Raw genomic sequence first — 26,163 nt, forward strand, 5'->3', positions numbered from 1 at the left:
TTTATAAGTTAGATGAGAGCAGTTCACATTCAGGGAAAAGGGAGAGGGATCGTAGTTGCGCCAATTGGAACATATCCAATGTCATCTGTGAAACTGATATATACAGAGTTTGTGAAAACCTTTTTTTGGACCTGTCAAAGATTATTTGTCAGTCCTACAAAATCTGTAAATCTTTTGAATTAAAATTCATTTTTATTGAAAAAGGCAGAATAACAATGAAGGACTAGTTTTACATTCGTCATTGGGGCCGCCACTAGCAGTAGCTTTCAAAATGCTGGTCAGAGCCTCATTTTGCGGTCAGGGCTGACAGGACTGATGGTTTTTGCGAACTCTGATTTATATTCAATATAATCATGATAAGGATTGACCAACTTATAGCTTCCTGTAAAATTTGAATGGATGATTTCAACTTCATGATCACTTCAAAACTCTCAGTTTAATGGCTTCCTTCTGATCAACAATCCCTCTATCAAAGAAATCTTGATGAGGAATACAAGCCCTGGAATATCACATCAACTGGGAGATAAAAAAATGTGTATGCAGTGCTAGAGTGATGCTCCATACAAAGTTCACAATTGAGGGGCTGAAAATTATTAAAACAATAAGCAAACATGTTGTAGACAGTCTCTTAAATGTATACATGTATGTACATGTATGTTCCAAATTGCCTGCACACCTTGTCTTAAAAGATGTCAAAAATACACACCAGAAACAAAAAAATGTCTATCAACCCTAAAATTTGACTTCCCCTTGAATATAAAAAAAAACGTTATCTAGCTAGAATAAAATTGCAAGAAGACACATTAACATTGTATTTGGCTGAACAGTGTAAAGCTGTTGAAATGAACTTGAGTTTACAATATACCAGTGTTCTTCCCAGGGCCTTTCAGGGATAGAACTAGTACTTGAGACTTGGCAATGGTATCCCACAGCTTAAATTTTGTAGCCCATATATATAGTCCTATACAAGTAAACCAATAATTTAAGTAACTCACACCAAATTTAAGGGGCCATTGGCCTGTGGGCCCCTGCTAATTTCATACCCTGCCTTTTAACATCGGGGTAATGTGATGCTATCTGAATTGATTTTCTTATAGATTATGTTATGGATGTGATGTAGAAAAAAGATATATCTGAGTGAAATAATTACAAAACTTTAAAAGATTAGTATACTTCTTCCCTACTGTGAATTAAAAAAAGGCAGGAAAGTATGTCCTTGTACAATACTTGGGAAGTAAATTTTAAGGGTTTACTATTTTTACTGTTTCCTTCGCTTACTTACAAAGTGTTTTTATCTCAATTAGTTATTTTTTTAATATCGAGGTCAATGGATTCTTTTTGTTGTTGTGAATAATTATGATAATGAGCAGTGATGTGAACAGTGAAGTCTTTAAGTATGGCTTAAAATTATTCAGTGTGGTTACGAAATAGTAATCTCTTGAAACAAGTAAAATCACAGAAATACTGAACTTAGATGAAAATCTAATTGGAAAGTCCCGAGGCGGATCCAGCCATTTAAAAAAAAGGGGGGGGGGGGGGGGGGGGGGGTTCCAACTATATGTCCCCATTCAAATGCCCTGATCAGCCAAAAAAAAGGGGGGTGGGGTTGTATAGCCTCAACAATGAGAAAAACCCTACCGTATGGTTGGATATAAAATGCCCTGACAAGTAAAATATGAAACAAATCAATTCAGAAAATTAATGCCTTAATTTATAACAAAACAGTTAACGAAAATCTTGAACTCAAGAATTATAATGACACTGTATTTGATTTCTAATATTTTAATTATGCAATTATACCATTTTCAGGGCCTTTGTTTCCTTCAATGAAAAGAACAGAAGTATTGGTGTTTCGGCCAAGAATCAATGTATTACAAATCTGAAAAATACAGTATCTGTTTTCAAGAGGTTTATTGGGAGAAAGTTCACAGACCCCTTTGTACAACAGGAGCTCACCGATTTTCCCAAACCTTATAAGGTGGAACAGGGAAAGAATGGAGAAATATTAATCAAGGTAAGTTAGACTAACATTTATAGCTAATTTCCTAATGCTTGTAGAGTAGAACTTGGGTTTAAAAAATCATTTACCATGTTTACTGAAGCTTTGTAATTAAGATTGACATCTTCAAACAATAATATATTTAGGCATTGTCAAACCTGAATATTTTATAATTAGATCTGATTGGACGTAATCCCAATTACAATTGTATTTACAAAGCAAGCAAGGTAACCAAGTGTTACTCTACTTGCATTATGAAATAGGCTCTAAGTTAATGGTTTGAAATTCACATGAAAATCCCTTTTTGTTAAAAAAAACCAACAAAAAGGAATTTAAAAACTGTTTAATATAATATTTTGTCAAACTAGACATAGATATTTGAAAGTCTAGCCTGTCTTCCAATTGAAGGAAGGGAGATAACTAGCCTGTCTTCCAATTGATTGATTGATTGATTGTTGGTTGCTTAACGTCCAGTGGCAAATATTTCATGCATATTCAGGACAAGAACAAGTTCACAATAAATACAATAGGTAGGTTGTTGTAATAGAGGCCATCTAGGATGATGGTCGGGGAAATTTGGACTGCCACTGGAAAATGAGGGTATATTGGATAGGGACAGAAATTTTGCCTTGCAACAGGCCACCTACGGACCCCATCGAAGAGTTGTTGCAAGGGTTCTTAACGTGCAAAGAGCGTGGCACTCTCTTTACACGAGGCATCGGATTTAACGTCCCCTTCTGACGGACGTGACTGCGAACTTGATACATCCCGCACAGCCAAACGGACGCCCCACTTCAGCAAGCGTTTTACTGCTGGTCGGGAGAAGACCAAGTGACCATATTTCTATACCCCAGTCACCCTTGGGGATCTTCCAATTGAAGGAAGGGAGATAACCACAAATTATTTTTAATTTACAATGAAAGGGCATAGAGAAATTCTCTCATTCAATCTTATAGTGATTACTTAGTTTCAGAAATACCCTGACATTAACAGTTAGATAGATATAATTCTACCCTTCAACCCCATTGATAACAACAGAAAATTTACCATCTCAGTGGATAAATATTATATTAAAGTTGGTTCAGTAGTCGAATCTTTTCTCTTACAATTAAGTTGAAAATGTCAATTGTTATATGTTCTCCAAGGATATGGTTGCATATTACATGTATTATGCCACACAAATTTAAGTATCACGTGGTTTATCAAATTTTATCAAACTTTGTTAAAACTGGTTTAAATGCACACAGTTTAAGGGATTTTTGTTAAACTTATAATAATGATGACATATTTTTCTTTGTCTAGGTTCAGTATCTTGAAGGTGAGCAGCAGTTCACTCCAGAGCAGATGATGGCAGCTCTATTAACAAAGTTAAAGCAGATATCAGAAGCTGGACTGAAGACTAAAGTCGTAGATGTGGTGGTATCTGTAAGTGGATTATTTAATGATATAAGATAAGATATATAAATAGATAATTCGTCTTATCGTAAGGTCCTTCAAAACAGCAAAGTTTAATTCAAATTAATTGTGATTTTATGAAAGGATGGTACTGTTTAACTTTCTAAGTCTTATTTTTTTGAAATTTCTATTCAAGTATGGAATATCCGCACATTCATCTTATTAGTTTACAATAATTTATTCCAAACAAAATGATTTGAAATTTGATTTGAAAAATACAAAGTTTTGTTCTATTGCATGCAATTCATGTAATACATGACCGTGATGACACGTTAATTTTCTATTTAAGGTACCCACATTTTTCACAGATATAGAAAGAAGAGCAATGTTAAATTCATGTGAGGTAGCTGGACTGAATTGCATGAAGGTCATGAATGATTCAACAGCAGGTTAGTGTTTTTATCTCGATTTTCAACAGGGACCACAGTGGATGTTGAGTGGTCTTCAATGGTCAAACTACTGTAAATTCTGAAATTATTGCGATGTTTTTTTTATTGCGAAAATTGCGACAGGATTTAAATCGCAATAATTTCAACTCACATTTTGAAATCTAGTTAATAATTTTAATAGGATTTTCTCAATATTGCAAAAATGAAAATCGCATATTAGTCTTTAATGGCAAAATCGCAATAATAAATGCACGCAATAATTTCTGAATTTACAGTACTGTATAACTAGCCTGTCAACACTGTGGTTTGGAGTTCAAATCCTGTATGAAGCATGTGCACTTGACTATGAGTCTCAACTGACTAGGATTGGCAGTTATCCTACTGACGATTGGTGGTTCTCTCAAATAAATACCGACAGCCACAAAACAGAACAATAATGTTGAAAATAGCATAAACACCAGTCAATCATATTCTCACTTTTCGTTTTATGTTAATCTTTTTATGTATTGAAAAATAAATAAGATTATCATTTGTGAAGATCTGCAACTATAGCTATATAAGTTAAAAGGTTATGTAGGAATGATTCTCCATAAAGCACCAAATTAGATTTTTTTTAACACAGTTGACATTTTTTATGAAGAGGATCGTTACGGATACTGTACCAATGATATTAAAAAATGTGTTGACATCCTAAGGTCACTGCTTAAAAAACATTTCAACTTCCAAAAGGCACTGCTATCACTAACAATTTGATAGATTAAAAAGAAAAGGTAGACTCATCTCAGTTTTCATGTTCCTGACTCAATGCTAAGGAGGCATTAAGCGTTACCCTTGACAGTCTGTCCAATTTCACATACTACAAGGAAGCTTGATAGAGGGCATTTGTGTCCCAGACATTTTCTTCTTTTATTTTTCATTGTGTCTCATTTTGAAGGAAGATTGCCACTAATTCAAATGATGTTAACATTAAAATTGCAGAATTACCAAATAGAAATAACCAATACTTGTACAACTTTCTAATAATATATGACTTTTAATTCCAGCTGCTTTGGGTTATGGTATTTACAAACAAGATCTCCCAGCTGAGACAGAGAAAGCCAAGAATGTGGTGTTTGTTGACATTGGTTACTGTTCCCTACAGGTGGCCATTGTGGCGTTTCACAAGACAAAGCTGAAGGTATGACATTGAAATAAGCATTATTAACCCCTTCACCTCTGAAAAAGCTCTTATACATTTCCAGCAAAAACCATTGCAAACACAGTTATCTTTCTTCTTTAATAATTCATCAAAAGAATGTAGAAAATTAGCAAATTTTGAAGTTTTATGACCAACAAAAGTATCAAAACATGAACAAAACTGTGTACATGATATGGTGTAAGTTATTTGCATATGCTTAGATCCCTCATTGGGGAAATACAACAACATCAACTGACAATGTGGTACTATGTAACTCAACAGAGCAGAATGTTAAGTAATACTTGTGACATAGATAAAGTTTCTAAAATTTCTACAACAAACTTGAAAAATTGCAACTAGCATATATGGCATATAAATAAAGGCAACTGTAGTATACCGCTGTTCAAAACTCGTAAATCCATGGACCAAAAAACAAAATCGGGGTAACAAACTAAAACTGAGGGAAACGCATTAAATATAAGAGAAGAACAACGACACAACATTAAATTGTAACACACACAGAAACGGACTAAGCATTAGACAAAATCCGATGAGAATAAAAAGAGATGTGAGATGTAAACCATGGAAACAGCAATCCAATGACATAAACAATACAAAAAATAACATATATACAGGCTTATATGTACAACAATAGACAATAAATTACTGTAAATTCAGAAATTATTACATGCATTTAATATTGTAACTTTTTAAGAATGGACAAAAATGCTAGATGAATTATTATGATTTCAGGAATAATACAGGATATATATCAGATATCAGAATGGGAGTTCTTGTTTATATTGCAATACTTACCAATTTGCATTTTTCACAATATTTTTTTCTGAATTAACATTATACTAAAATATAGATTGCTGGCGACTGATTTTGTGCTTTTGATAAGATATTTTTTGTGTAACTTTTGTAGGTTTTAGCAACAAATTTTGACCCCTGTTTAGGAGGAAGGAACTTTGACAAAATTCTTGCAGACTATTTTCAACAGGACTTTAAAGAACGTTATAAGGTTGATGCAGGAAAGAATATGAAAGCTAGACTGAGATTAGAAACTGAGTGTGAAAGACTGAAAAAACTAATGAGTGCTAACACACAATCCATTCCAATTAATATAGAATGTTTCATGGATGACAAGGATGTGACAGGTAGAATGGACAGGTAGGTCACTCTGTACAGGTTGATTGAAAATTTAGGTTGCCTAAGTCAGGTAACTAAGAATGGAGGCCTTCCGTTGGGATGAAATATTCTTTTGAGAAAAGTTCATCTTAAAATACTTTTATTGATTTATTGATAGATATTTGAATGACCTCCAATTTCAATTTACCGGTACTTAAATTCTTTGACAGTATGTGGTGGAAAGTGGAAAAATGCTGTAATATTTTTAAGCCTAAGCCGTAGGCACAGGAGCATTAAGTTTAACCTTATCCATCTGTGTGGAAGTCCAATATCCCAAAATTTTGCTGGCTTCACTTTTACTGTTCTGGAGTTATGTCCCCTTTACAAATGGAAAAATTGGTGAATTTTTAGTTTCTTTTCTCTATCTTGGCCTCCACCAAATATTATGATACTTATCCACTATGCTTATAACCACAAAACTCAGATCATGCACACAGTTAGGTAGATCCCTTTTACTGCTCTAGAATAATTTACATTTTATCTTTACAACGTTATATGCAAGCAGAGGCATCATCTGTGGACACATTCCCCAATTTTTTTTTTCTCTTTGAAAACTAATTTTCTAAGGACCAATGCAATAACTCTAAAGAAATAAGAATTAGAATAAACAAGAAATAATATAATGTTTACTTAGAAAGACAGTACATATATTGTATTAGTATATATATTGTAGGATTATGTGAATGATTTTCAATTCTAATGTTAATTTTTAGTATTTGATTTTCATTTTAGAACTCAGTTCGAAGAACTATCAGCTGGTTTACTTCAAAGAATAGAAACAGTTTTCCAGACATTACTAGAAAATAGTAGTAAGTATGACTCTTGCTTAAAGAACTATTCAATAAATATATTTTTCAAGTATTTATAAATTATAATGGATTTCCAATATTTGTATGCCCAATCTAGTGGAATTATGTTTTCCTATCAACTAGAAACTTAGTACACTCGTTTCCTATGATATGATCTTTCTAATTTTATTGTCAAATAAGAGTTTTGATCCCAATTTCACAGTCAAACGAACATAGAAAATGATAGTTAGAATGGGGCATCGTATTTCATCGTCTTTTCCACAATATGCACTGGTGGATTCCAAAAATAAATAATAATCCAAGACTACAAGCAATTTATCACTAAATTATCTCCCTTGGCAACTTATTTCTTGTGAAAACCAAAAAGTGTTAAAAGATTTTATCCAATTTTTTTTATTTAAAAAACACAAATTTTAATAATTAGATAGTCAGCCTAATAGACATACCCCAATAACCCATAATATGGAATTTTTTGAACTCGTGGGTGATAAATTGTTGGTTACATTTTCTTAAAAAGTTGTAAAAAAATAAGTTAAATGAAAATTCTATATTATGGGTTGTTGCGGTCCGTGTTACTAATGCTGTATAAGAGGAGTCTTGCACTTCAGATTTTAGAAAATAAATAAATATCACAATAAGTTGTGCGATTAAGCTCAATCTTGAAATTATGATGAGCAAATTAGCTTTTATCTTTCTATTTCTGAATTACTTTCTAATGGATGTTATTAACAAAAACAAAAGAGTATATCAATTAACCTTGTTATAAAGAAGTCAAAAAATGTGTGGGGATAATACTGAGTTGAGTGTTTGCAAATACAAAGTTTTTTGTCCATTTTCAGAGATGTCGACATCAGATTTAGCTGCAGTAGAAATCGTAGGAGGATCATCAAGAGTTCCATCAATTAAAAGTCTAGTACAGAAAGTGTTTGGCATCGAGCCAAGTACGACACTGAATGCTGATGAAGCTGTGGCCCGTGGATGTTCTTTACAGAATGCCATATTAAATCCCACATTCAGAGTGCGAGATTTCTCCATCAATGATGCACAACCTTATTCTATTACATTGAGCTGGCAGGCAACAATGGAAGAAGACAGGTAAGGGGGTTTTATAAATGATTTGCCTAGTTGTCATTCAGGCAAGACTATGTCAATAATGCTGTGGTTCATTTGTTTTTGTTGATATTGATTTTCATGGTTGGATAAGAAAAATTGCTGATTTTTGAATACCTGTTTCTGTTTGAAATTTAATGTATCCACATTATATTGCTATATCCTGTTTATTATACCCCGCTTTAAAAAAGGGGGGGTATACTGTTTTACCTCTGTCTGTCCGTCCGTCAGTCCGTCCATCAGTCCGTCAGTCAGTCCGTCCCATGAAACTTTCGTCACATTTTTCTCAGGAACTACACATCCACCCTTTCTGTAATTTGGTATCAACATTTATATATGTTAGCCATACCGTGTGATGCGTTTTCAGATTCATCACTTGACAACTTCCTGTTTACCGAACACTTGTATGATTTTACACATGATAGCCAAGTTGAAAATTTTCGTCACATTTTTCTCAGCAACTACAATACAAGGATTTCTGAAATTTGGTTTCAGGATTTATATAAGTCAGCTATACCGTGTGATGCGTTTTCAGATACATCACTCGACAACTTCCTGTTTACCGAACACTTGTATGATTTTACACATGATAGCCAAGTTGAAAATTTTCGTCACATTTTTCTCAGGAACTACAATACAAGGATTTCTGAAATTTGGTTTTAGGATTTATATAAGTCAGCTATACCGTGTGATACGTTTTCAGATTCATCACTTGACAACTTCCTGTTTACCGAACACTTGCATATTTTTACACTATTAATATTATCCACTTGCGGCGGGGGTATCATCAGTGAGCAGTAGCTCGCAGTTTCACTTGTTTTGGTTTGTCTAGTCCTGTGCAAGGTTACAATTTCTTTTTGTCTACATACTTCACTGTTATTTCTCTTAACAAGTTTTCTTAATTTTTGTCGAGCCTGCAACTTTTGTTGCAGAAAGCTCGACATAGGGATAGTGATCCGGCGGCGGCGTTAGCTAACTTCTTAAAAGCTTTATATTTTAGAAGGTGGAAGACCTGGATGCTTCATACTTTGTATATAGATGCCTTATGTTACGAAGTTTCCGTCAGTCACATGTCCAATGTCCTTGACCTCATTTTCATGGTTCAGTGACCACTTGAAAAAAAAGTTCAGATTTTTTGTAATGTTGAATTCTCTCTTATTATAAGTAATAGGATAACTATATTTGATATGTGCAAGGTCCTCCAGGGATCTCCATGGCCTGTTTAACGATGGAGCCCCGCCATCGTTCAAATGTCTTGCGCCATCGTTAAATGACTCGCGCCATCGTTAAATTGTCTTCCGCCATCGTTCAAAACTTCATCGTTTCTTGTAGCCCGACGCCATTGTTTTTATCAATTATAATCAAATGCATGTAATTGCATAACCCTTAGGCTTTTTATGTTATAATCCAATACAGTTCTAACGCCTGAGGGATATCCGGATTAAGATCGCTAATCACTTGTACCTGAGCTTGTACAGGTAGATCAACAAACCAAACAGGAGAATACTATCTGAGGATAGACGATCCATTTGTCGAAGTAATCAACTAAGTTTCAGCAAATGATTATGATCATTTAGATTAAATAAATAAATTAATAAATTAATCCAGTTACTAAGAAAACAGTTTAACAAGTCGAACACGTGCTTTATTTTGACTTACGCAATCAGCATCCCCCTTTTTTAAGAAGTACAAACTAAGACGCAAAACAGTAAATATTATTTCATCGTAAATAAATCGAGTACTGCTGTAACGATAATTTAGAATTACTTTAAAAGTTTAAAAGTAAAAACTTAAATATTTCCTGTAAAGAAATATCGTATCTAAATTCCGAATTCATTTCGTATATTACAATCAAATTGATACATCCGCGTTTCCGGTTTCTATTCAGACTCGAAAGATGCATGTTGCAGAGCATCAATTTTTCCAGATAGTCATTAAAAACCTTTTCATTTGTCGACGTTTGCTTTACAAATCTCTTTAACCTTTTACATAACCCGTACGAATTGTTTTGTTGTTGCTGCAAATCAGCCATACCGGTAATGGGCTCTGAATTTGACAGTGTCCACGAAAAATAAGCCCCACATTAGATGATTTTTAACCCCCATAACAATTACCAAAAATAAAAGAAATCTGCATGGGGACCTTCATGACAGCTTTTGGTCATGCTCGACTAAGGGGGGCCATGATGACTTGGCATTTGAATGGTTAAAAACGGCAATAAATGAAAATATTGATACTTCTAATTCTATAATGAAAATTCAAATAAATATAATTTAAATAAGCAATGAATTAGCATTTTCACCATTCCTTGTATGGAGGGATAAAATACTTCCGATCGCGCTACACTGTACAGCGTAGACAAGGTTTGTAATGGTGAAAGTTCCTCCATGGTTCAATTTTCATCCATGGAGATCCCTGTCCTCATGTCTGTCAGACAGTTTTCACTTGACCTCGACCTTATTTCATGGATCAGTGAACAAGGTTAAGTTTTGGTGGTCAAGTCCATATCTCAGATACTATAAGCAATAGGGCTAGTATATTCGGTGTATGGAAGGACTGTAAGGTGTACATTTCCAACTGGCAGGTGTCATCTGACCTTGACCTCATTTTCATGGTTCAGTGGTTATAGTTAAATTTTTGTGTTTTGGTCTGTTTTTCTCATACTATATGCAATAGGTCTACTATATTTGTTGTATGGAATGATTGTAAGGTGTACATGTCTAGCGGGCAGATGTCATGTGACCTTGACCTCATTTTCATGGTTCAGTGGTCAAAGTTAAGTTTTTGAGTTTTGGTCTTTTTATATAGTTCTATATGCCATAGGTCCACTATATTTGGTGTATGGAAATACTTTATGATCTTTATGTCAGTTGCGCAGGTTTTCTTTGACCGTGACCTCATTTTCACAGTTCATTGCACAGTGTTAAGTTTTTATACGACCGCAAATTTTGAAAAAATTTTCGTCGTATATTGCTATCACGTTGGCGTCTGCGTCGTCGTCGTCGTCGTCGTCGTCGTCGTCGTCGTCGTCGTCGTCGTCGTCGTCGTCGTCCGGCGTCCGAATACTTTTAGTTTTCGCACTCTAACTTTAGTAAAAGTGAATGGAAATCTATGAAATTTTAACACAAGGTTTATGACCACAAAAGGAAGGTTGGTATTGATTTTGGGAGTTTTGGTCCCAACATTTTAGGAATTAGGGGCCAAAAAGGGCCCAAATAAGCATTTTCTTGGTTTTCGCACTATAACTTTAGTTTAAGTTAATAGAAATCTATGAAATTTTGACACAAGGTTTATGACCACAAAAGAACGGTTAGGATTGATTTTGGGAGTTTGGGTCTCAACAGTTTAGGAATTAGGGGCCAAAAAAGGGCCCAAATAAGCATTATTCTTGGTTTTCGCACAATAACATTAGTTTAAGTAAATAGAAATCAATGAAATTTAAACACAATGTTAATGACTACAAAAGGAAGGTTGGTATTGATTTTGGGAGTTTAGGTCCCAACAGTTTAGGAAATTAGGGGCCAAAAAGGGACCCAAATAAGCATTTTTCTTGGTTTTCGCACCATAACGTTAGTATAAGTAAATAGAAATCTATGAAATTTAAACACAAGGTTAATGACCATAAAAGAAAGGTTGGGTTTGATTTTGGGAGTTTTGGTCCCAACATAATAAGGGGCCCAAAGGGTCCAAAATTAAACTTTTGTTTGATTTCATCAAAATTGAATAATTGGGGTTCTTTGATATGCTGAATCTAACTGTCATGACTGTGTATGTAGATTCTTAACTTTTGGTCCCGTTTTCAAATTGGTCTACATTAAGGTCCAAAGGGTCCAAAATTAAACTTAGTTTGATTTTGACAAAAAATGAATCAGTTAGGTTCTTTGATATGCTGAATCTAAAAATGTACTTAGATTCTTGATTATTGGCCCAGTTTTCAAGTTGGTCCAAATCGGGGTCCAAAATTAAACTTTGTTTGATTTCATCAAAAATTGAATAAATTGGGTTCTTTGATATTCCAAATCTAACTGTGTGTGTAGATTCTTCATTTTTGGTCCTGTTTTCAAATTGGTCTACACTAAAGTCCAAAGGGTCCAAAATTAAACTTAGTCTGATTTTAACAAAAATTGAAATCTTGAAGTTCTTTGATATGCTGAATCCAAAAATGTACTTAGATTTTTTATTATGGGCCCAGTTTTCAAGTTGGTCCAAATCAGGATCTAAAATTATTATATTAAGTATTGTGTAATAGCAAGTCTTTTCAATTGCACAGTATTGCGCAACGGCAAGAAATATCTAATTGCACAATATTGTGAAATATCAAAAAAAAATTTAATTAGAGTTATCTTTCTTTGTCCAGAATAGTAAGCAAGAAATATCTAATTGCAAAATATTGTGCAATAGCAAGATTTTTTTTAATTGGAGTTATCTTTCTTTGTCCAGAATCAACTTAAATCTTTGTTATATACAATATACAATGTATATTCACTTTTTACTACCAACTGATAAATTAAAATAATCTTTACCATTCAGTGATAACAAGCAGTTTTTTTACATCTTAATATTTTATGATGTATTTAAATGAGTAGTTATTGTTGCAAACTCCATTAGAAATTTTAATTGAGATTAGTTTTGGAATAAGGGAAAGGGGGATGTGATTAAAAAAATTGGGTTCAATTTTTCTCATTTGAAATTTCATAAATAAAAAAGAAAATTTCTTCAAACATTTTTTTGAGAGGATTAATATTCAACAGCATAGTGAATTGCTCTAAGAGAAACAAAAATTTTAAGTTCATTAGAACACATTCATTCTGTGTCAGAAACCTATGCTGTGTCAACTATTTAATCACAATCCAAATTTAGAGCTGAATCCAGCTTGAATGTTGTGTCCATACTTGCCCTAACCGTTCAGGGTTCAACCTCTGCGGTCGTATAAAGCTACGCCCTGCGGAGCATCTGGTTGTGTTTTGGTCTATTTTTCTTAAACTATAAGTAATAGGTCAACTATATATGTTGTAGAGAAACATTATTAGCTGTACATGTCTGCCTGGCATGGTTCATCTGACCTTGACCTCATTTTCAAGGTTCATTGGTCTTTGTTTAGTTTGTCTTGGTTAATGTTCTGTTTGTGTGATAGTTGTAATAAAGCTTAGCTTTATACTTAGGACTGTCAACATAATATCAATGATTAGTAAAGAAGGCGAGACATTTCAGCGTGTGCACTCTTATCTTTTAAATTATAGGATAATATTTGAATATGTTGTATTTTAGGCAGCTTTGATAACTATTTACACCACTGGGTCGATGCCACTGCTGGTGGACGTTTCGTCCCCGAGGGTATCACCAGCCCAGTAGTCAGCACTTCGGTGTTGACATGAATGTCAATTATATGGTCATTTTTATAAATTTTCTGTTTACAAAACTTTGAATTTTTCGAAAAACTAAGGATTTTCTTACCCCAGGAGTAGATTACCTTAGCCGTATTTGGCACAATTTTTTTGAATTTCGGGTCCTCAATGCTCTTCAACTTTGTATTTGTTTGGCTTTTTAACTATTTTGATTTGAGCGTCACTGATGAGTCTTATGTAGACGAAACGCGCGTCTGGCGTATAAAATTATAATCCTGGTACTTTTGATAACTATTTATAGAAACTAACAAGAATTGTAAAAATCAAATCGCAGCAGACAAACTTTTCTTTAGACTGACTATTCTCTGATATAAATTTGATCCTTTTAAATTGGTAACTCCAGAGACATGCTTATCATCTTGAGACTATCCTGTCTGAACATATATATGTTGTACCCAAGAAAAAAACTCTAGAGGCTAATAAAGAATGTCTCTTACACTTTCACTGTACGAAAAGCACCTACCAATAGATGAGATATCCAAGTGCATACCCTGTGTCTAAAACATGTTTTTATGGAACAGCCCTTACATAAAACAAAAGAGTTGAACTCATTTAATCTAGTAAATATTAAAAAGAAGTTTTAGACTTGTGACATTTAACCTTGTGATTTTCCTTTCAGTTCAATGGAGTTGTTTCCAAAGTACCATATGATTCCTATGTCTAAAGTACTGACATTCTACAGAACAGAGCCATTCCAGTTGGAGGCTAAATACACACATAAAAATGATGTCCCCATACCAGATACAAATATAGGTAAGAAAAAAACGACTATTAATGAAGGATCAAGGGATAACTCAAAGCTGCCAACCATTATGATTTTTCCGTAATTTTTCCGATTTTGCGATCAAAACTGAGCTATTACGGTCAAAGTCAAATAGTTACGGTTTCCAAGTCATCACTATTCAATTTTGTAAAACGAGGATTTTTATCATTACTTTGTCGGCCTGGTCAGGTATTTAAAAAACGCCAATGTAATGCTTCCGGTTTCTCGGGAGTTATCAACCTATTGTTTGGTAACTTAACTGACTTCCGAAGATGCAAACTTGGATTTTATGGAAAAAAAGAAGTATCATTTCTCCCTTTCTCTACTTCTCCTTGACAAAACGAAAATGTAAAAGTGGAGAACGTCTGAACAATTAATGAATGGAATACATACTACAGATAACATGTTTGTTTAACGAAACATGTTAGTGCACATCACTTTGAAACCACTCATCAGTAATTTTTAGCTCACCTGGCCCGAAGGGCCAAGTGAGCTTTTCTCACCACTTGGCGTCCGTCGTCCGTCGTCGTCGTCGTCCGTCGTCGTCGTCGTCGTTAACAATTTACATTTTGAACTTCTTCTAGAGAACCACTGAATGGAATGGAACCAAACATGGCATGAATGTTCCTTATGAGGTGCTGACCAAGTGTTGTTACTTTGTAGCCGATCCATCATCCAAGATGGCCGCCAGCGGGGGACTTAGTTTAACATAGGACCCTATGGGAAATGCATACAAATGACTTCTTTTAGAGAACCACTGAATTGAATGAAACCAAACATGGCATGAATGTTCCTTATGAGGTGCTGACCAAGTGTTGTTACTTTGTTGCCGATCCATCATCCAAGATGGCCGCCAGCGGGGGACTTAGTTTAACATAGAACCCTATGGGAAATGCATACAAATGACTTCCTCTAGAGAACCACTGAATGGAATGAAACCAAACATGGCATGAATGTTCCTTATGAGGTGCTGACCAAGTGTTGTTACTTTGTTGCCGATCCATCATCCAAGATGGCCGCCAGCCGGGAACTTAGTTTAACATAGGACCCTATGGGAAATGCATACAAATGACTTCTTTTAGAGAACCACTGAATGGAATAAAACCAAACATAGCATGAATGTTCCTTATAGGGTGCTGACCAAGTGTTGTTACTTTGTAGCCGATCCATCATCCAAGATGGCCGCCAGCGGGGGACTTAGTTTAACATAGGACCCTATGGGAAATGCATACAAATGACTTCTTCTAGAGAACCACTGAATGGAATGAAACCAAACATAGCATGAATGTTCCTTATGGAGTGCTGACCAAGTGTTGTTACTTTGTAGCCGATCCATCATCCAAGATGGCCGCCAGCGGGGGACTTAGTTTAACCAATCGGAACAACTCGGCCTTTCTGGTTGCACGAAGAAATAACCTCGTATGCATTAGGCGGAGGAATCATTGTCCGGAAAATTTTCCGATTCGATTCCAAATTATATTTTTTCGACTGGACTGGTACATTTTTTTTACCACTACTGATTTAACTTGCTCCTGTCCGGAAAATTTTCCGATCCGATTGAATTTTATATTTTTTCGACTGGAATGGTACAAATTTTTTACCATTACTTATTTACTTTGCTCCTTCTTTCGCGCCAAAATATTTGGCAGAGTTAAAGTTCTTGATTACTCTGTGATATGTAACCAAATTATAGCGCCACCTGGAGGATAGAACTTCTTTGTGTCGCGGATCACTACAATTCCGGCCAACAATTTAAGAAGAATTTCTCCGTAGTGCATACGAGGCTATTGTACTGCGTAGCGAGAATGGCCGAGTAGTTACGATTGTTAGTTTAACATAGGACCCTATGGGAAATGCATACAAATGACTTCTTCTAGAGAACCACTAAATGGAATGAAACCAAACATAGCATGAATGTTCCTTATGGAGTGCTGACCAAGTGTTGTTACTTTGTAGCCAATCCATCATCCAAGATGGCCGCCAGCGGGGGACTTAGTTTAACATAGGACCCTATGGGAAATGCATACAAATGACTTCTTTTAGAGAACCACTGAATGGAATGAAATCAAACATGGCATGAATGTTCCTAATGTGGTGCTGACCAAGTGTTGTTACTTTGTAGCCGATCCATTATCCAAGATGGACGCCAGCGGGGGACTTAGTTTAACATAGGACCCTATGGGAAATGCATACAAATGACTTCTTTTAGAGAACAACTGAATGGAATGAAACCAAACATTGCATGAATGTTCCTTATGCCGTGCTGACCATGTGTTGTTTCTTTGTAGCCCATCCATCATCCAAGATGGCTGCCAGCATGGGACTTAGTTTAACATAGGACCCTATGGGAAATGCATACAAATGACTTCTTTTAGAGAACCACTGAATGGAATGAAATCAAACATGGCATGAATGTTCCTAATGTGGTGCTGACCAAGTGTTGTTACTTTGTAGCCGATCCATTATCCAAGATGGCCGCCAGCAGGGACTTAGTTTAACATAGGACCCTATGGGAAATGCATACAAATGACTTCTTTTAGAGAACCACTGAATGGAATAAAACCAAACATGGCATGAATGTTCCTTATGAGGTGCTGACCAAGTGTTGTTACTTTGTAGCCGATCCGCCATCCAAGATGGCCGCCAGTGGGGGACTTTTGAATGAAATTAAACATGTTCCTTTCCTTATCAATGAGGTTGTGTTGTCACTTTTAGCCAAATTTTATATTTTTTCATATGATTTCAAAAACCCAAGTAGAATCAGGTGAGCGATACAGGCTCTTGAGAGCCTCTAGTTTTGGTAAATGCAGGTTTTAGAATGATTACTGACAACTATTCAAAATTACAGAAAATTTGATAGATTGTTACTGAGTGTGTCAAAAGGGGTTGGTATCTATGGATAACTATCCCAATTACAAGAAGCAGTATGTATGTATGATCTTTTGTGTCTTAGATTGCTTTGTTAGTGCTCTTCAATTGTATCCTGTATATGATATAGATCTTTATGCATTTATGTAGCCTATTGAAAAAGGGTTTTACCTGGGTTTTACCTGTTGTTTTTTTTTCTTTCATTTTTTTATATAAATAAGGCTGTTAGTTTTCTTGTTTAAATTGTTTTACATTGTCTTATCAGGGCCTTTTATAGCTGTCTATGCGGTATGGGCTTTGCTCATTGTTGAAGGCCATACGCTGACCTGACACTGCTCAGTTCTGTTCGTCTGAAAGATGAGAAACTTGCGTAAATGTTGTCACTTTCCTCAAAGTTTTCTTGGCTTCTATGAAAGGAAATTGTTTAATATTTTGTCTGCAGTTTGATAATGTTAAGTTGAAGCGAGTAAAAGTAAACATTATTTACATCTCCAATGGGAGCAGCAAATTTACGACACTCTTTGCACCATAAAAATTTCGTCAAAGTTTGAAAGGGAATGATCAGTAAGGCACTAGAATTTTCACAATCAATTCCTTGCAGCAATGCAGTTCCAGAGTCGATATAGTCTTGTTAAAAAAAAAAAATGGTTTGAGTAGTGGAAGAATGACACTTTTTATTTAATTGTATGGGTAGTGGTTTTGAATATTGATTTTAGTATAAACAAGAGGATACTTATATAACTATTAATTAGCAAAAAAAAAGATATAAGTATTCATTATTTTCTTTTTTTAAATAGGTAAATTCCAAGTTAGTAAGATAGAAAAACCCAAAAATGAAGACAGTGCCAAAGTGAAAGTGAAAGTAAGGGTTAATCAAAATGGTATCTTCACTGTAAATTCTGCTACCCTGTCAGAGACAATAGAACAAGAGGAACAGGACGCTAAAGCTGAGGAACAGTCCATGGATGTTGATGCTGAGAAAAAACAAGCAGAAGAGGAAGGAAAAACTCCAGAGGGAGAACAAAAACCTGAGGTCAATGGAGAAACTGAGGTTAATACAAATTCTGGCTTAAAAGCCTACATAGAAAACTATTGAAATTAATGTTTAGAGCAGTCAGGGGTGCTACTTAAACAAGTGATTTCATTATCACCTATTTCAGTGATTTGATAAATTCAGTTATCACCTATTTAAGTGATTTTGGTGTTTCCTTTGATCTTCAAATGCTAATTTCATTGATTTTCCATATTTTCACAAACTTTTCTATAATTTTCCTACATAGATCAATTACCCCTTTTTCTATGGACATTAACTTCACCAGTGCGCTTGAGCAGTAGGTTAGTGCGCTAAAGCTTTTAAAAGTACCCTTGGGAAATGTTCTGTAATCAAATATTCTTTAACTACTCTGACTATCAGACAAAGGTCAACAATATTAGGTAACCTGATTGGTTTTCTTTAGAGTTAGAATGATATACTTCAAGGTTATGTCCTGATCTACAAATTATTCCAGAAAATGTATATTTTAGATAAATTAAAAAATCTGACAGGCTTATCAAGCAAAAGACAATTTCTAGATGTTTATAGTTGTTTTTTCAATGGAATTCTTGTCTTTTTACCAATAAAAAAATCAAGCTTGTAAGAAAAATATCAAGAAAAAGTTATAAACACTTATTGAAGTGATCTTCTCAAATTACTTGTTTCAGTGATTTTAAAAAGTCTGTGTCTATTTATAGATTTCACAGCCAAAATCACTTGAAGAAGTGATTCTGAAATCACTTGTTTAAGTAGTACCCCTGACTGTAGAGAGAAAAAAGGGTTAATATTTACAGTTTTCCATATATCTGATCGTATTTGTACCTTTCTAGTTGAATTTTAATTCATACATGGCACGAAATTTGTATACACACTCAAAATTCCTGAACTGCACTTTATTCAGTATCTTTGATTAATACAAATATCATATTAAACCCTAAGATTGTAATTACTGACATTCCAATCCTTTTATAGCAATCAGCTGTAACCTAGGGAGTTAAAATTAGAACTGTGTGACAGGTGATTCTTTCTGAGAACTTTGAACTATTATTAACTATTGAAAATAATGATATTTTCCTAGAGTTTAAGATAGATTCCACAACTGCAACAAGTGTATTACGATATTTCTCCACTCGAGACAGTTAAATTTTAACTGTTGAAAGTGGTGAAATATCGTAATACATGAGTAACAGTGGTGGAATCTGTTTCTCTAATGATTTTTATGCTTCCTTTTCAAAGATTTGAGGAAAGTTGTGTACTTCTGATTTGACGTCATCAGGCATTGTCGCCTCTTTTCATGACGTCACAATAGGAAAATTCAGAACAAAACAAGAAAATTTAACCTCACAATTAAATTTCAACCAATCATTTGCCGAGAACAGATTTTTCACTAGTGAGGAGAAATATTTTTCTCACACCGGTCATGAAATGTGAAAATAGCACAAAAATTAGAGAAGGTCCATTTCTCAAGTGTAAATATCTTTTTCAGATGCAAACAGACCAACCAGAAACCCCTGAAAAAACAGATAATGATGAGAAGAAAGAAGAAAATGCTGCTGGTGATAAGAAGTCTGAGAAAAAGGTATTCTATGTGAAAATAATATTCAGCATAGCTTATGTAAACCTTTTGAATAAGTAATAAGTTTTATATATAACGATAAAGTCTTTCCTTCATTAGCTCAACAGGCCATGTTACAAAATATGATAGATACAAAGAACATTTCAATGGAATTTTTAAGCCACTCATTAATATATATTGAAAAGCAAAAATAATCATTGATGAAAGATTTAAGCAAAAAATGACAGGTGAGCAATTCAGGCTCGTGAGAGCCTCATGTTATAATAGTATGTTATAAATCAAATATTGGTTAAATCGGTGATCATGAATTTGATACCTTAAATCCCGTTAAGACTACTTAACAAGCTACATTGGTCCAACATATATATATATATATATATATATATAAACGGCAAAAATATCTTTTATATACCCCATCAATCAATATGTTAAACTTTTACACAAAAACGTCAAGCTACAAAGATATTTTTTTGTCATGCATCCGATTTCACCTAGATAGATGCACACGCCCGATGAAGCTAATTTGTTTAGCGAAATATTGCGTGAATAATATATAAAATATAACAACTAATTTTATAACACTCGATCATTATTGTGTGAAAGTTATATTCTTAGACACTTATATAATTTAATTTAGTAACTGCATCAGTTTATTTACAAACTGATCCACACCTAGATAGATTGAATGTTGATTGTTGCTGTTTTTAGACACTATATATATATATATATATATATACATACGATATATATAAAATTCATTGAATTTTTGTTGCAAGCAGACTATTTATATCTCAGTGATTTTATATAAAAAGAAGTACAATGTACTATTCTATGGGTTTTTTTATTTATTATATTATTTGAAATTAATTTATTTTTCTGATTTTAATAACACTAGAAGCATTCTTTTCTTACAGTCTGAAGAAAAGAAGAAAAAGAAAGTGAAGAAAATAGATCTACCAATTGAAGCCTTTGTTCCTGAAATGTCCAAAAAGGAGATCAATGATCTTGTCGAAAAAGAGGTAAAACTAGACAGTTTATACATGACCGCTATCAGAAAAAGAGATTAATAAACAAAATTGAACAAAAATCACTTGTTCCAAATCTCTTATAAGTCAGCTTATTATATTTTTCAATGTTTAAAATTTGTAATTTTAACGTTGCAGTAGGAAGCATACAAATAAACTCATCATAGATACCAGGACTAAATTTTGTATATACGCCAGACGCGCGTTTCGTCTACAAAAGACTCATCAGTGACGCTCGAATCCAAAAAAGTTAAAAAAGCCAAATAAAGTACAAAGTTGAAGAGCATTGAGATCCAAAATTCCTACAAGTTTTGCCAAATACAGCTAAGGTAATCTATGCCTGAGGTAGAAAAGCCTTATTATTTCAAAAAAATCTAAATTTTGTTAACAGTTAATTTATAAATATATCAATATCAATGATAATTCATGTCAGCACAAAAAGCGCTGACTATTGGGCTTGTGATACCCTCGGGGAAATAAATCTTCACCAGCAGTGGCATCGACCCAGTGGTTATAAATAAACTCATCATAGATACCAGGACTAAATTTTGTAAATATGCCATACGAGCGTTTCATCTACAAAAGACAAAAAGACAAAAAGACAAAAATACCCACTAAAATTTTACAACAAACAAACAAATTAGCTGCATGGGATAAAAATCAACCCTATGCAAATGATACCAATTCAATACATCTGTTGACCTATTTCGGGATTGAAAAAGTCTCTGGTGAAAGTCTGTAATTGTTAAAAAATTTAGTTGTTATAAAAACCTTTCAAAACAGACCAACATCTGTTATCAAAACCTGTGATTAGTTCAATTTTCAAAAAAAAAAAAAATTTGAAGGGACTTGAAAAAAAAATATACTCAATTATTGTTCCCTAGTCTACACAGCTACTTTTGCATAGGTACTAATACTGTACTTAAAATCTGTAGTACTGGAAATTTACTTGTAATATTAAGTACTATTTCTTTACTTTAAAATTATTGTAATATTTAGGTACTTGTATTTTCCAGTACTTGATTTGTACTCAAAATATTGGTACAAAAATGATACCAACAATGATCACAGTATTCCATGTTTGAACATCATAACTTCATGAGATTTGAAAAAGACAAACATTCAAAATGCTGAAAATGTAACTGTGCACCCAAAAATCTATAGTACTTAAATTTCAAGTACAAATCAAGTACTGTAAAATACAGGTACTTAAATATTACAATAATTAGTAAGTAACACAATAGTACTGAATATTAAAAGTAGATTTCCAGTACTACAGATTTGAGGTACATAAATAGTACATAAATAGTACCTATGCAAAAGTAGCTGTATAGTTGACTCATAATGTTTTCATTTCTTGTCTGTTCCCTTTTGACTGTAAATGAAGATTTATTTTTACGGAAATGTGCTTTTTTAACCTGACACAATAGGTCAAACAATATTTTTAAAACGAACAAATTTATGTGGGGGACATGAATTAATTAAACCTTTTCTCTAAGCCTCATTATCATATTCTCTGTTGACAGAATCAGATGATTATGGCAGACAAATTAGAGAAAGAGCGAGCTGATGCTAAGAACGCAGTAGAGGAATATGTATACGACATGAGAGATAAGTTGTCTGAAGCCTATGAACCTTTTGTTAAGGAAGCAGTAAGTAGCATGAGTATCAAGTTAAAATACAACTGTATACAGAATCCCTTGTAAGCATTCAAAATTTTGGTAACTTGTGAAATTGTGAACAGAATTATTTTCGAGTGACTTTCGCGAGTAAAAAAAAAAGCATGAGTACTTGTAGCTTAATTGTCTTTAACCTTTTTATAATGACTACATCAAGTTAAAAGAAAATGTGAATCATTAAAAACATATCAGTGAAAATTAGAAAATGTCAAGAAGTTTCTTGGTAACAATTGCATCAAAAGTGTGATAAGCTTAGTCTTTCTACTATCAAAGGGAATGTGTCATACTAGAAATATCATACACTATGGAAGAAACATTGTCCTTGTACAATTTACCCCTACTCTCTTTATATTATTTAATAGAGATAATCCACTTCTATTTATCATTGGCTTGTCACTGATAAAAAGGCATTGAAATAACACCGGATTTACCATAAGCATTTACAACATTACAATATGCTTAATAGAATTATAAAAGATAGGATAAGGGGTATCCATCCATGACATACAATCAGTATGTGCACAGCAAAAAAGCAAAGGAACACACTTTTATAGCTTTTTATCATCTCAATGTCAGTGGGGTTTCCAACAAGTAGCAGATAACTCTCACCTCAAAGTAAGTTCAAGATGACCGCTTAGACCTGTTTGAGCTGAAGTTTTACATGGAAGTATGAATGACACCAGTGATTACAAGGCTGAAATGATAATGAGAAATTTTACAATTCACCATGCTACAATTTAGAGGAAAGCTGCTTGTTTATTAGAATCAAACATTGTAAAACATTTAACCAACCCAAGACTGTCTTGAATTAATTTTCAATTTATGTCAAAAGTGTATGGTTTATATGAAAGTAGATATTGATATTTATTTTGCCTTCCATTTTAGGACAGAGAAAAGTTTAGTAAATTATTATCAGAAACTGAAGACTGGCTGTACGAAGAAGGAGATGACCAGAAAAAACAAGTTTACCTTGACAAACTTACACAGTTAAAGGTATTTTAATTTGATTATGTTTTATTGGTATTTTGATTTCATTATGTTTTATTGAAATCTGTACATTTATGAGTTAGGAAACATCAAGTATCTGTACCTAATCGTGGCCTTGTTTACACTAGTTTATACAGGGCTCACGCTACCAGGTGACTTGGGCGAAGAAGTCGCTTTCCCGACCATCACTTCGCTTTCCCTGACCCCCAAAAGCGAAAACAAGTCGCCCTGTTCTTGACGATAGTCGCTTCCGTCATCGGACATTTTCAATTTTTACCAAGTTGATGAAACATCAATTTTTTATTGATAATTAAAGAAATTTAGACATAAACGATTCATTATCTTAAGAAAAGAGGTTAAAGTATTGTCTTTGCAGTGTGTAGCAGGTTATTTGATAAAAATACAACTTTTTATCACTTCGTGCATTTCCGCAAGTTCTGGTGCTTGTTACTCGAAAACGTACATCCACCTAAATTATCTAAATTTCGGCGGCAAAATAAGTTTGTTACTTCATTTAAACGTGATAAAAGTTGCCTCAAGTAAATATTTAATCCATTTATTGCATTAAAAACGTCCCTTTCCAAATAACTTGTCAAACATCGTTTATTTTTGTAAATTTTCTTGCATTCGTCCGCCATTGACCGATTTCTAAACTACGGATCTAAACCGGACCAGCTATGATCGAAATCCGTACTTTTACAATAATTACTACGGACGCACGGATGGAACAGCTGACAGAAGAATACTGATCCCAAAGGGAAAAATTACGTATTCCACACGCATTAAAAAGTAAAATCACAAAAATACTGAACTATTAAGAGACTTTTGGTTACATCTAATTGATTGGTGTATATAATTCCCTATATTTTTTATGGATTGTTTCAAAATTGCTTTGACTATTAATTATATTATGGCCCAGCTTAATAACTTTTATTTTTTTGATGAGAAACACTAAATTTCATACACAAGATAGATTTGAATTAAATTGTAATTGATATATTATAATTTCTTTACATTTTTTCAAATAAAAAAATATTTTTTTTAGTGCTAGATATTAAATATTTAGTTGGTAGTTTCTCACAAGAAACTTAGTAAGACTTAAACAACTTTTAATTGAAAATGTTACTTTAATTGTATACTCAGATATGAATTGATTAATATAAAAAGAACATTATTTACATATGACCCTTTATACTATAGTAAAATCCAAACATTGTAGCGCACCGTGCGAATGAGCACTTCTCTTTCAAATCTCACCACTTCTCCCTATCAGTTTCAAAAAGAGAAGTCACTTCTCCCTATAATTTTGAAGTAGTGTGAGCCCTGTTATATCATGATATATAAATATATGTATAGCTGTTTATATTTGCTAGTAAATAACATACAATATAACATACTTCAATTTTTATGCCCCATTTATGGGCATTATGTTTTGTTGTCTGTTCGTTCATTCGTTTGTCCATTCGATCATCTCTCCCTCTGCAGGTGAAAGTTTTTGGTCTGTAGTTTTTGATGAAGTTGTTGAAGTCCAATCAACTTGAAACTTAGTACACATGTTCCCTATGATTTGATCTTTCTCTAATTTTAATGCCAAATAAGAGTTGTTACCCTATTTTCACTGTCCACTGAACATAGAAAATGATAGTGCGAGTGGAGCATCCGTGTACTTTTGGTCACATTCTTGTTTGATATATATAACATGTTGAAAATATGAATTTAGAAAGATGATATTCACCCCTCTAGATGTCAAATGCTTTAACATGTAAGCAGTCCAAAGTCCGCTTTTTTCAAGGTAGTTAGTTGCAAACCTTCTCTACTTACATAAGTTATGAAAATAACCAGTCATGGTTTCCTAAGTGACTACAGTGTTGGGGGGAAAAACATTTTTACTGTTGTGCCATTTGATAACTGTAATTTTATGTATAGATACAGAAATAATTTTACAGCTGTTTTCCTAATGGATGTAGTTTAAAGGTTTGATTGGCTTGCTTGCTTTGCTTTCATAACTGTTTGCTCATGCATATTAATTAAGTTTTACAATTCTAATCAACAGATAGGCTGGGTTTCAGCTTATATGATGTTATTGAGCTTGAGCAAACATTTATACATACAAAGTAAGCAAACTAACCAAACCTTTAAAATACATACATTAGGAAAATAGCTGTAATTGATATCACAGAATATATCTATTTTAGACATGTATTTTAATAGCTTCTGTCTATTTGATTACTTTCAGAATATTGGTATCCCAATAAAAGACAGATATGATGAATTCCAGTGGAGGCCTGCAGCATTTGATGAATTAGGCCATAGTATACAACATGTCAGGAAATTTTTAGATCTCTGTAGTCAGAAGGTAGTGCATAGTTCTTGAAGTCATTATATCCTCTACTTTGATAGTGATGCAGGGGTAGCAATTGTTGTATCCCTCAATCTACACTTCTGTCTTCAAAACAGCATTTGAATCAGTAACTAATGGTAATGATCACATCATATTACAGCCTGCCCCTGCTAGCAACTAGTCTAATGTAAAATTTAATTCAGTGATGTTGACAGTGGCATCAACAATTTGTGATTAGGTCAGCACCAATGATAAATCAATGATTATTTGGTATGCAAGTTGTACAAGCATTGGGACATCTCATTTTTATTCAGTTTATTGGCCTTGAAAAAATAACATATGTGCAACACAGGGGG

The 26,163-nt window shown here is 33.7% G+C and overlaps 1 protein-coding gene across 1 annotated transcript in view; it reads left to right on the forward strand.

The window, feature by feature from the left end:
* LOC139485942 (heat shock 70 kDa protein 4-like) overlaps positions 1-26,163 on the forward strand; it is a 30,056-nt gene that overhangs the window by 1,361 nt on the left and 2,532 nt on the right. The window contains exons 2-15 of the mRNA XM_071270625.1: positions 1,810-2,014; positions 3,302-3,424; positions 3,744-3,843; positions 4,887-5,020; positions 5,949-6,193; positions 6,944-7,020; positions 7,860-8,115; positions 14,155-14,288; positions 17,964-18,217; positions 19,686-19,778; positions 20,690-20,794; positions 22,327-22,452; positions 23,365-23,472; positions 25,703-25,822. Coding sequence (XP_071126726.1) covers positions 1,810-2,014; positions 3,302-3,424; positions 3,744-3,843; positions 4,887-5,020; positions 5,949-6,193; positions 6,944-7,020; positions 7,860-8,115; positions 14,155-14,288; positions 17,964-18,217; positions 19,686-19,778; positions 20,690-20,794; positions 22,327-22,452; positions 23,365-23,472; positions 25,703-25,822 — 2,080 coding nt within the window. The remainder of the gene's footprint in view (positions 1-1,809; positions 2,015-3,301; positions 3,425-3,743; positions 3,844-4,886; positions 5,021-5,948; positions 6,194-6,943; positions 7,021-7,859; positions 8,116-14,154; positions 14,289-17,963; positions 18,218-19,685; positions 19,779-20,689; positions 20,795-22,326; positions 22,453-23,364; positions 23,473-25,702; positions 25,823-26,163) is intronic.

The sequence above is a fragment of the Mytilus edulis genome, chromosome 8, assembly GCF_963676685.1.
Source record: "Mytilus edulis chromosome 8, xbMytEdul2.2, whole genome shotgun sequence".
Classification (NCBI taxonomy): domain Eukaryota; kingdom Metazoa; phylum Mollusca; class Bivalvia; order Mytilida; family Mytilidae; genus Mytilus; species Mytilus edulis.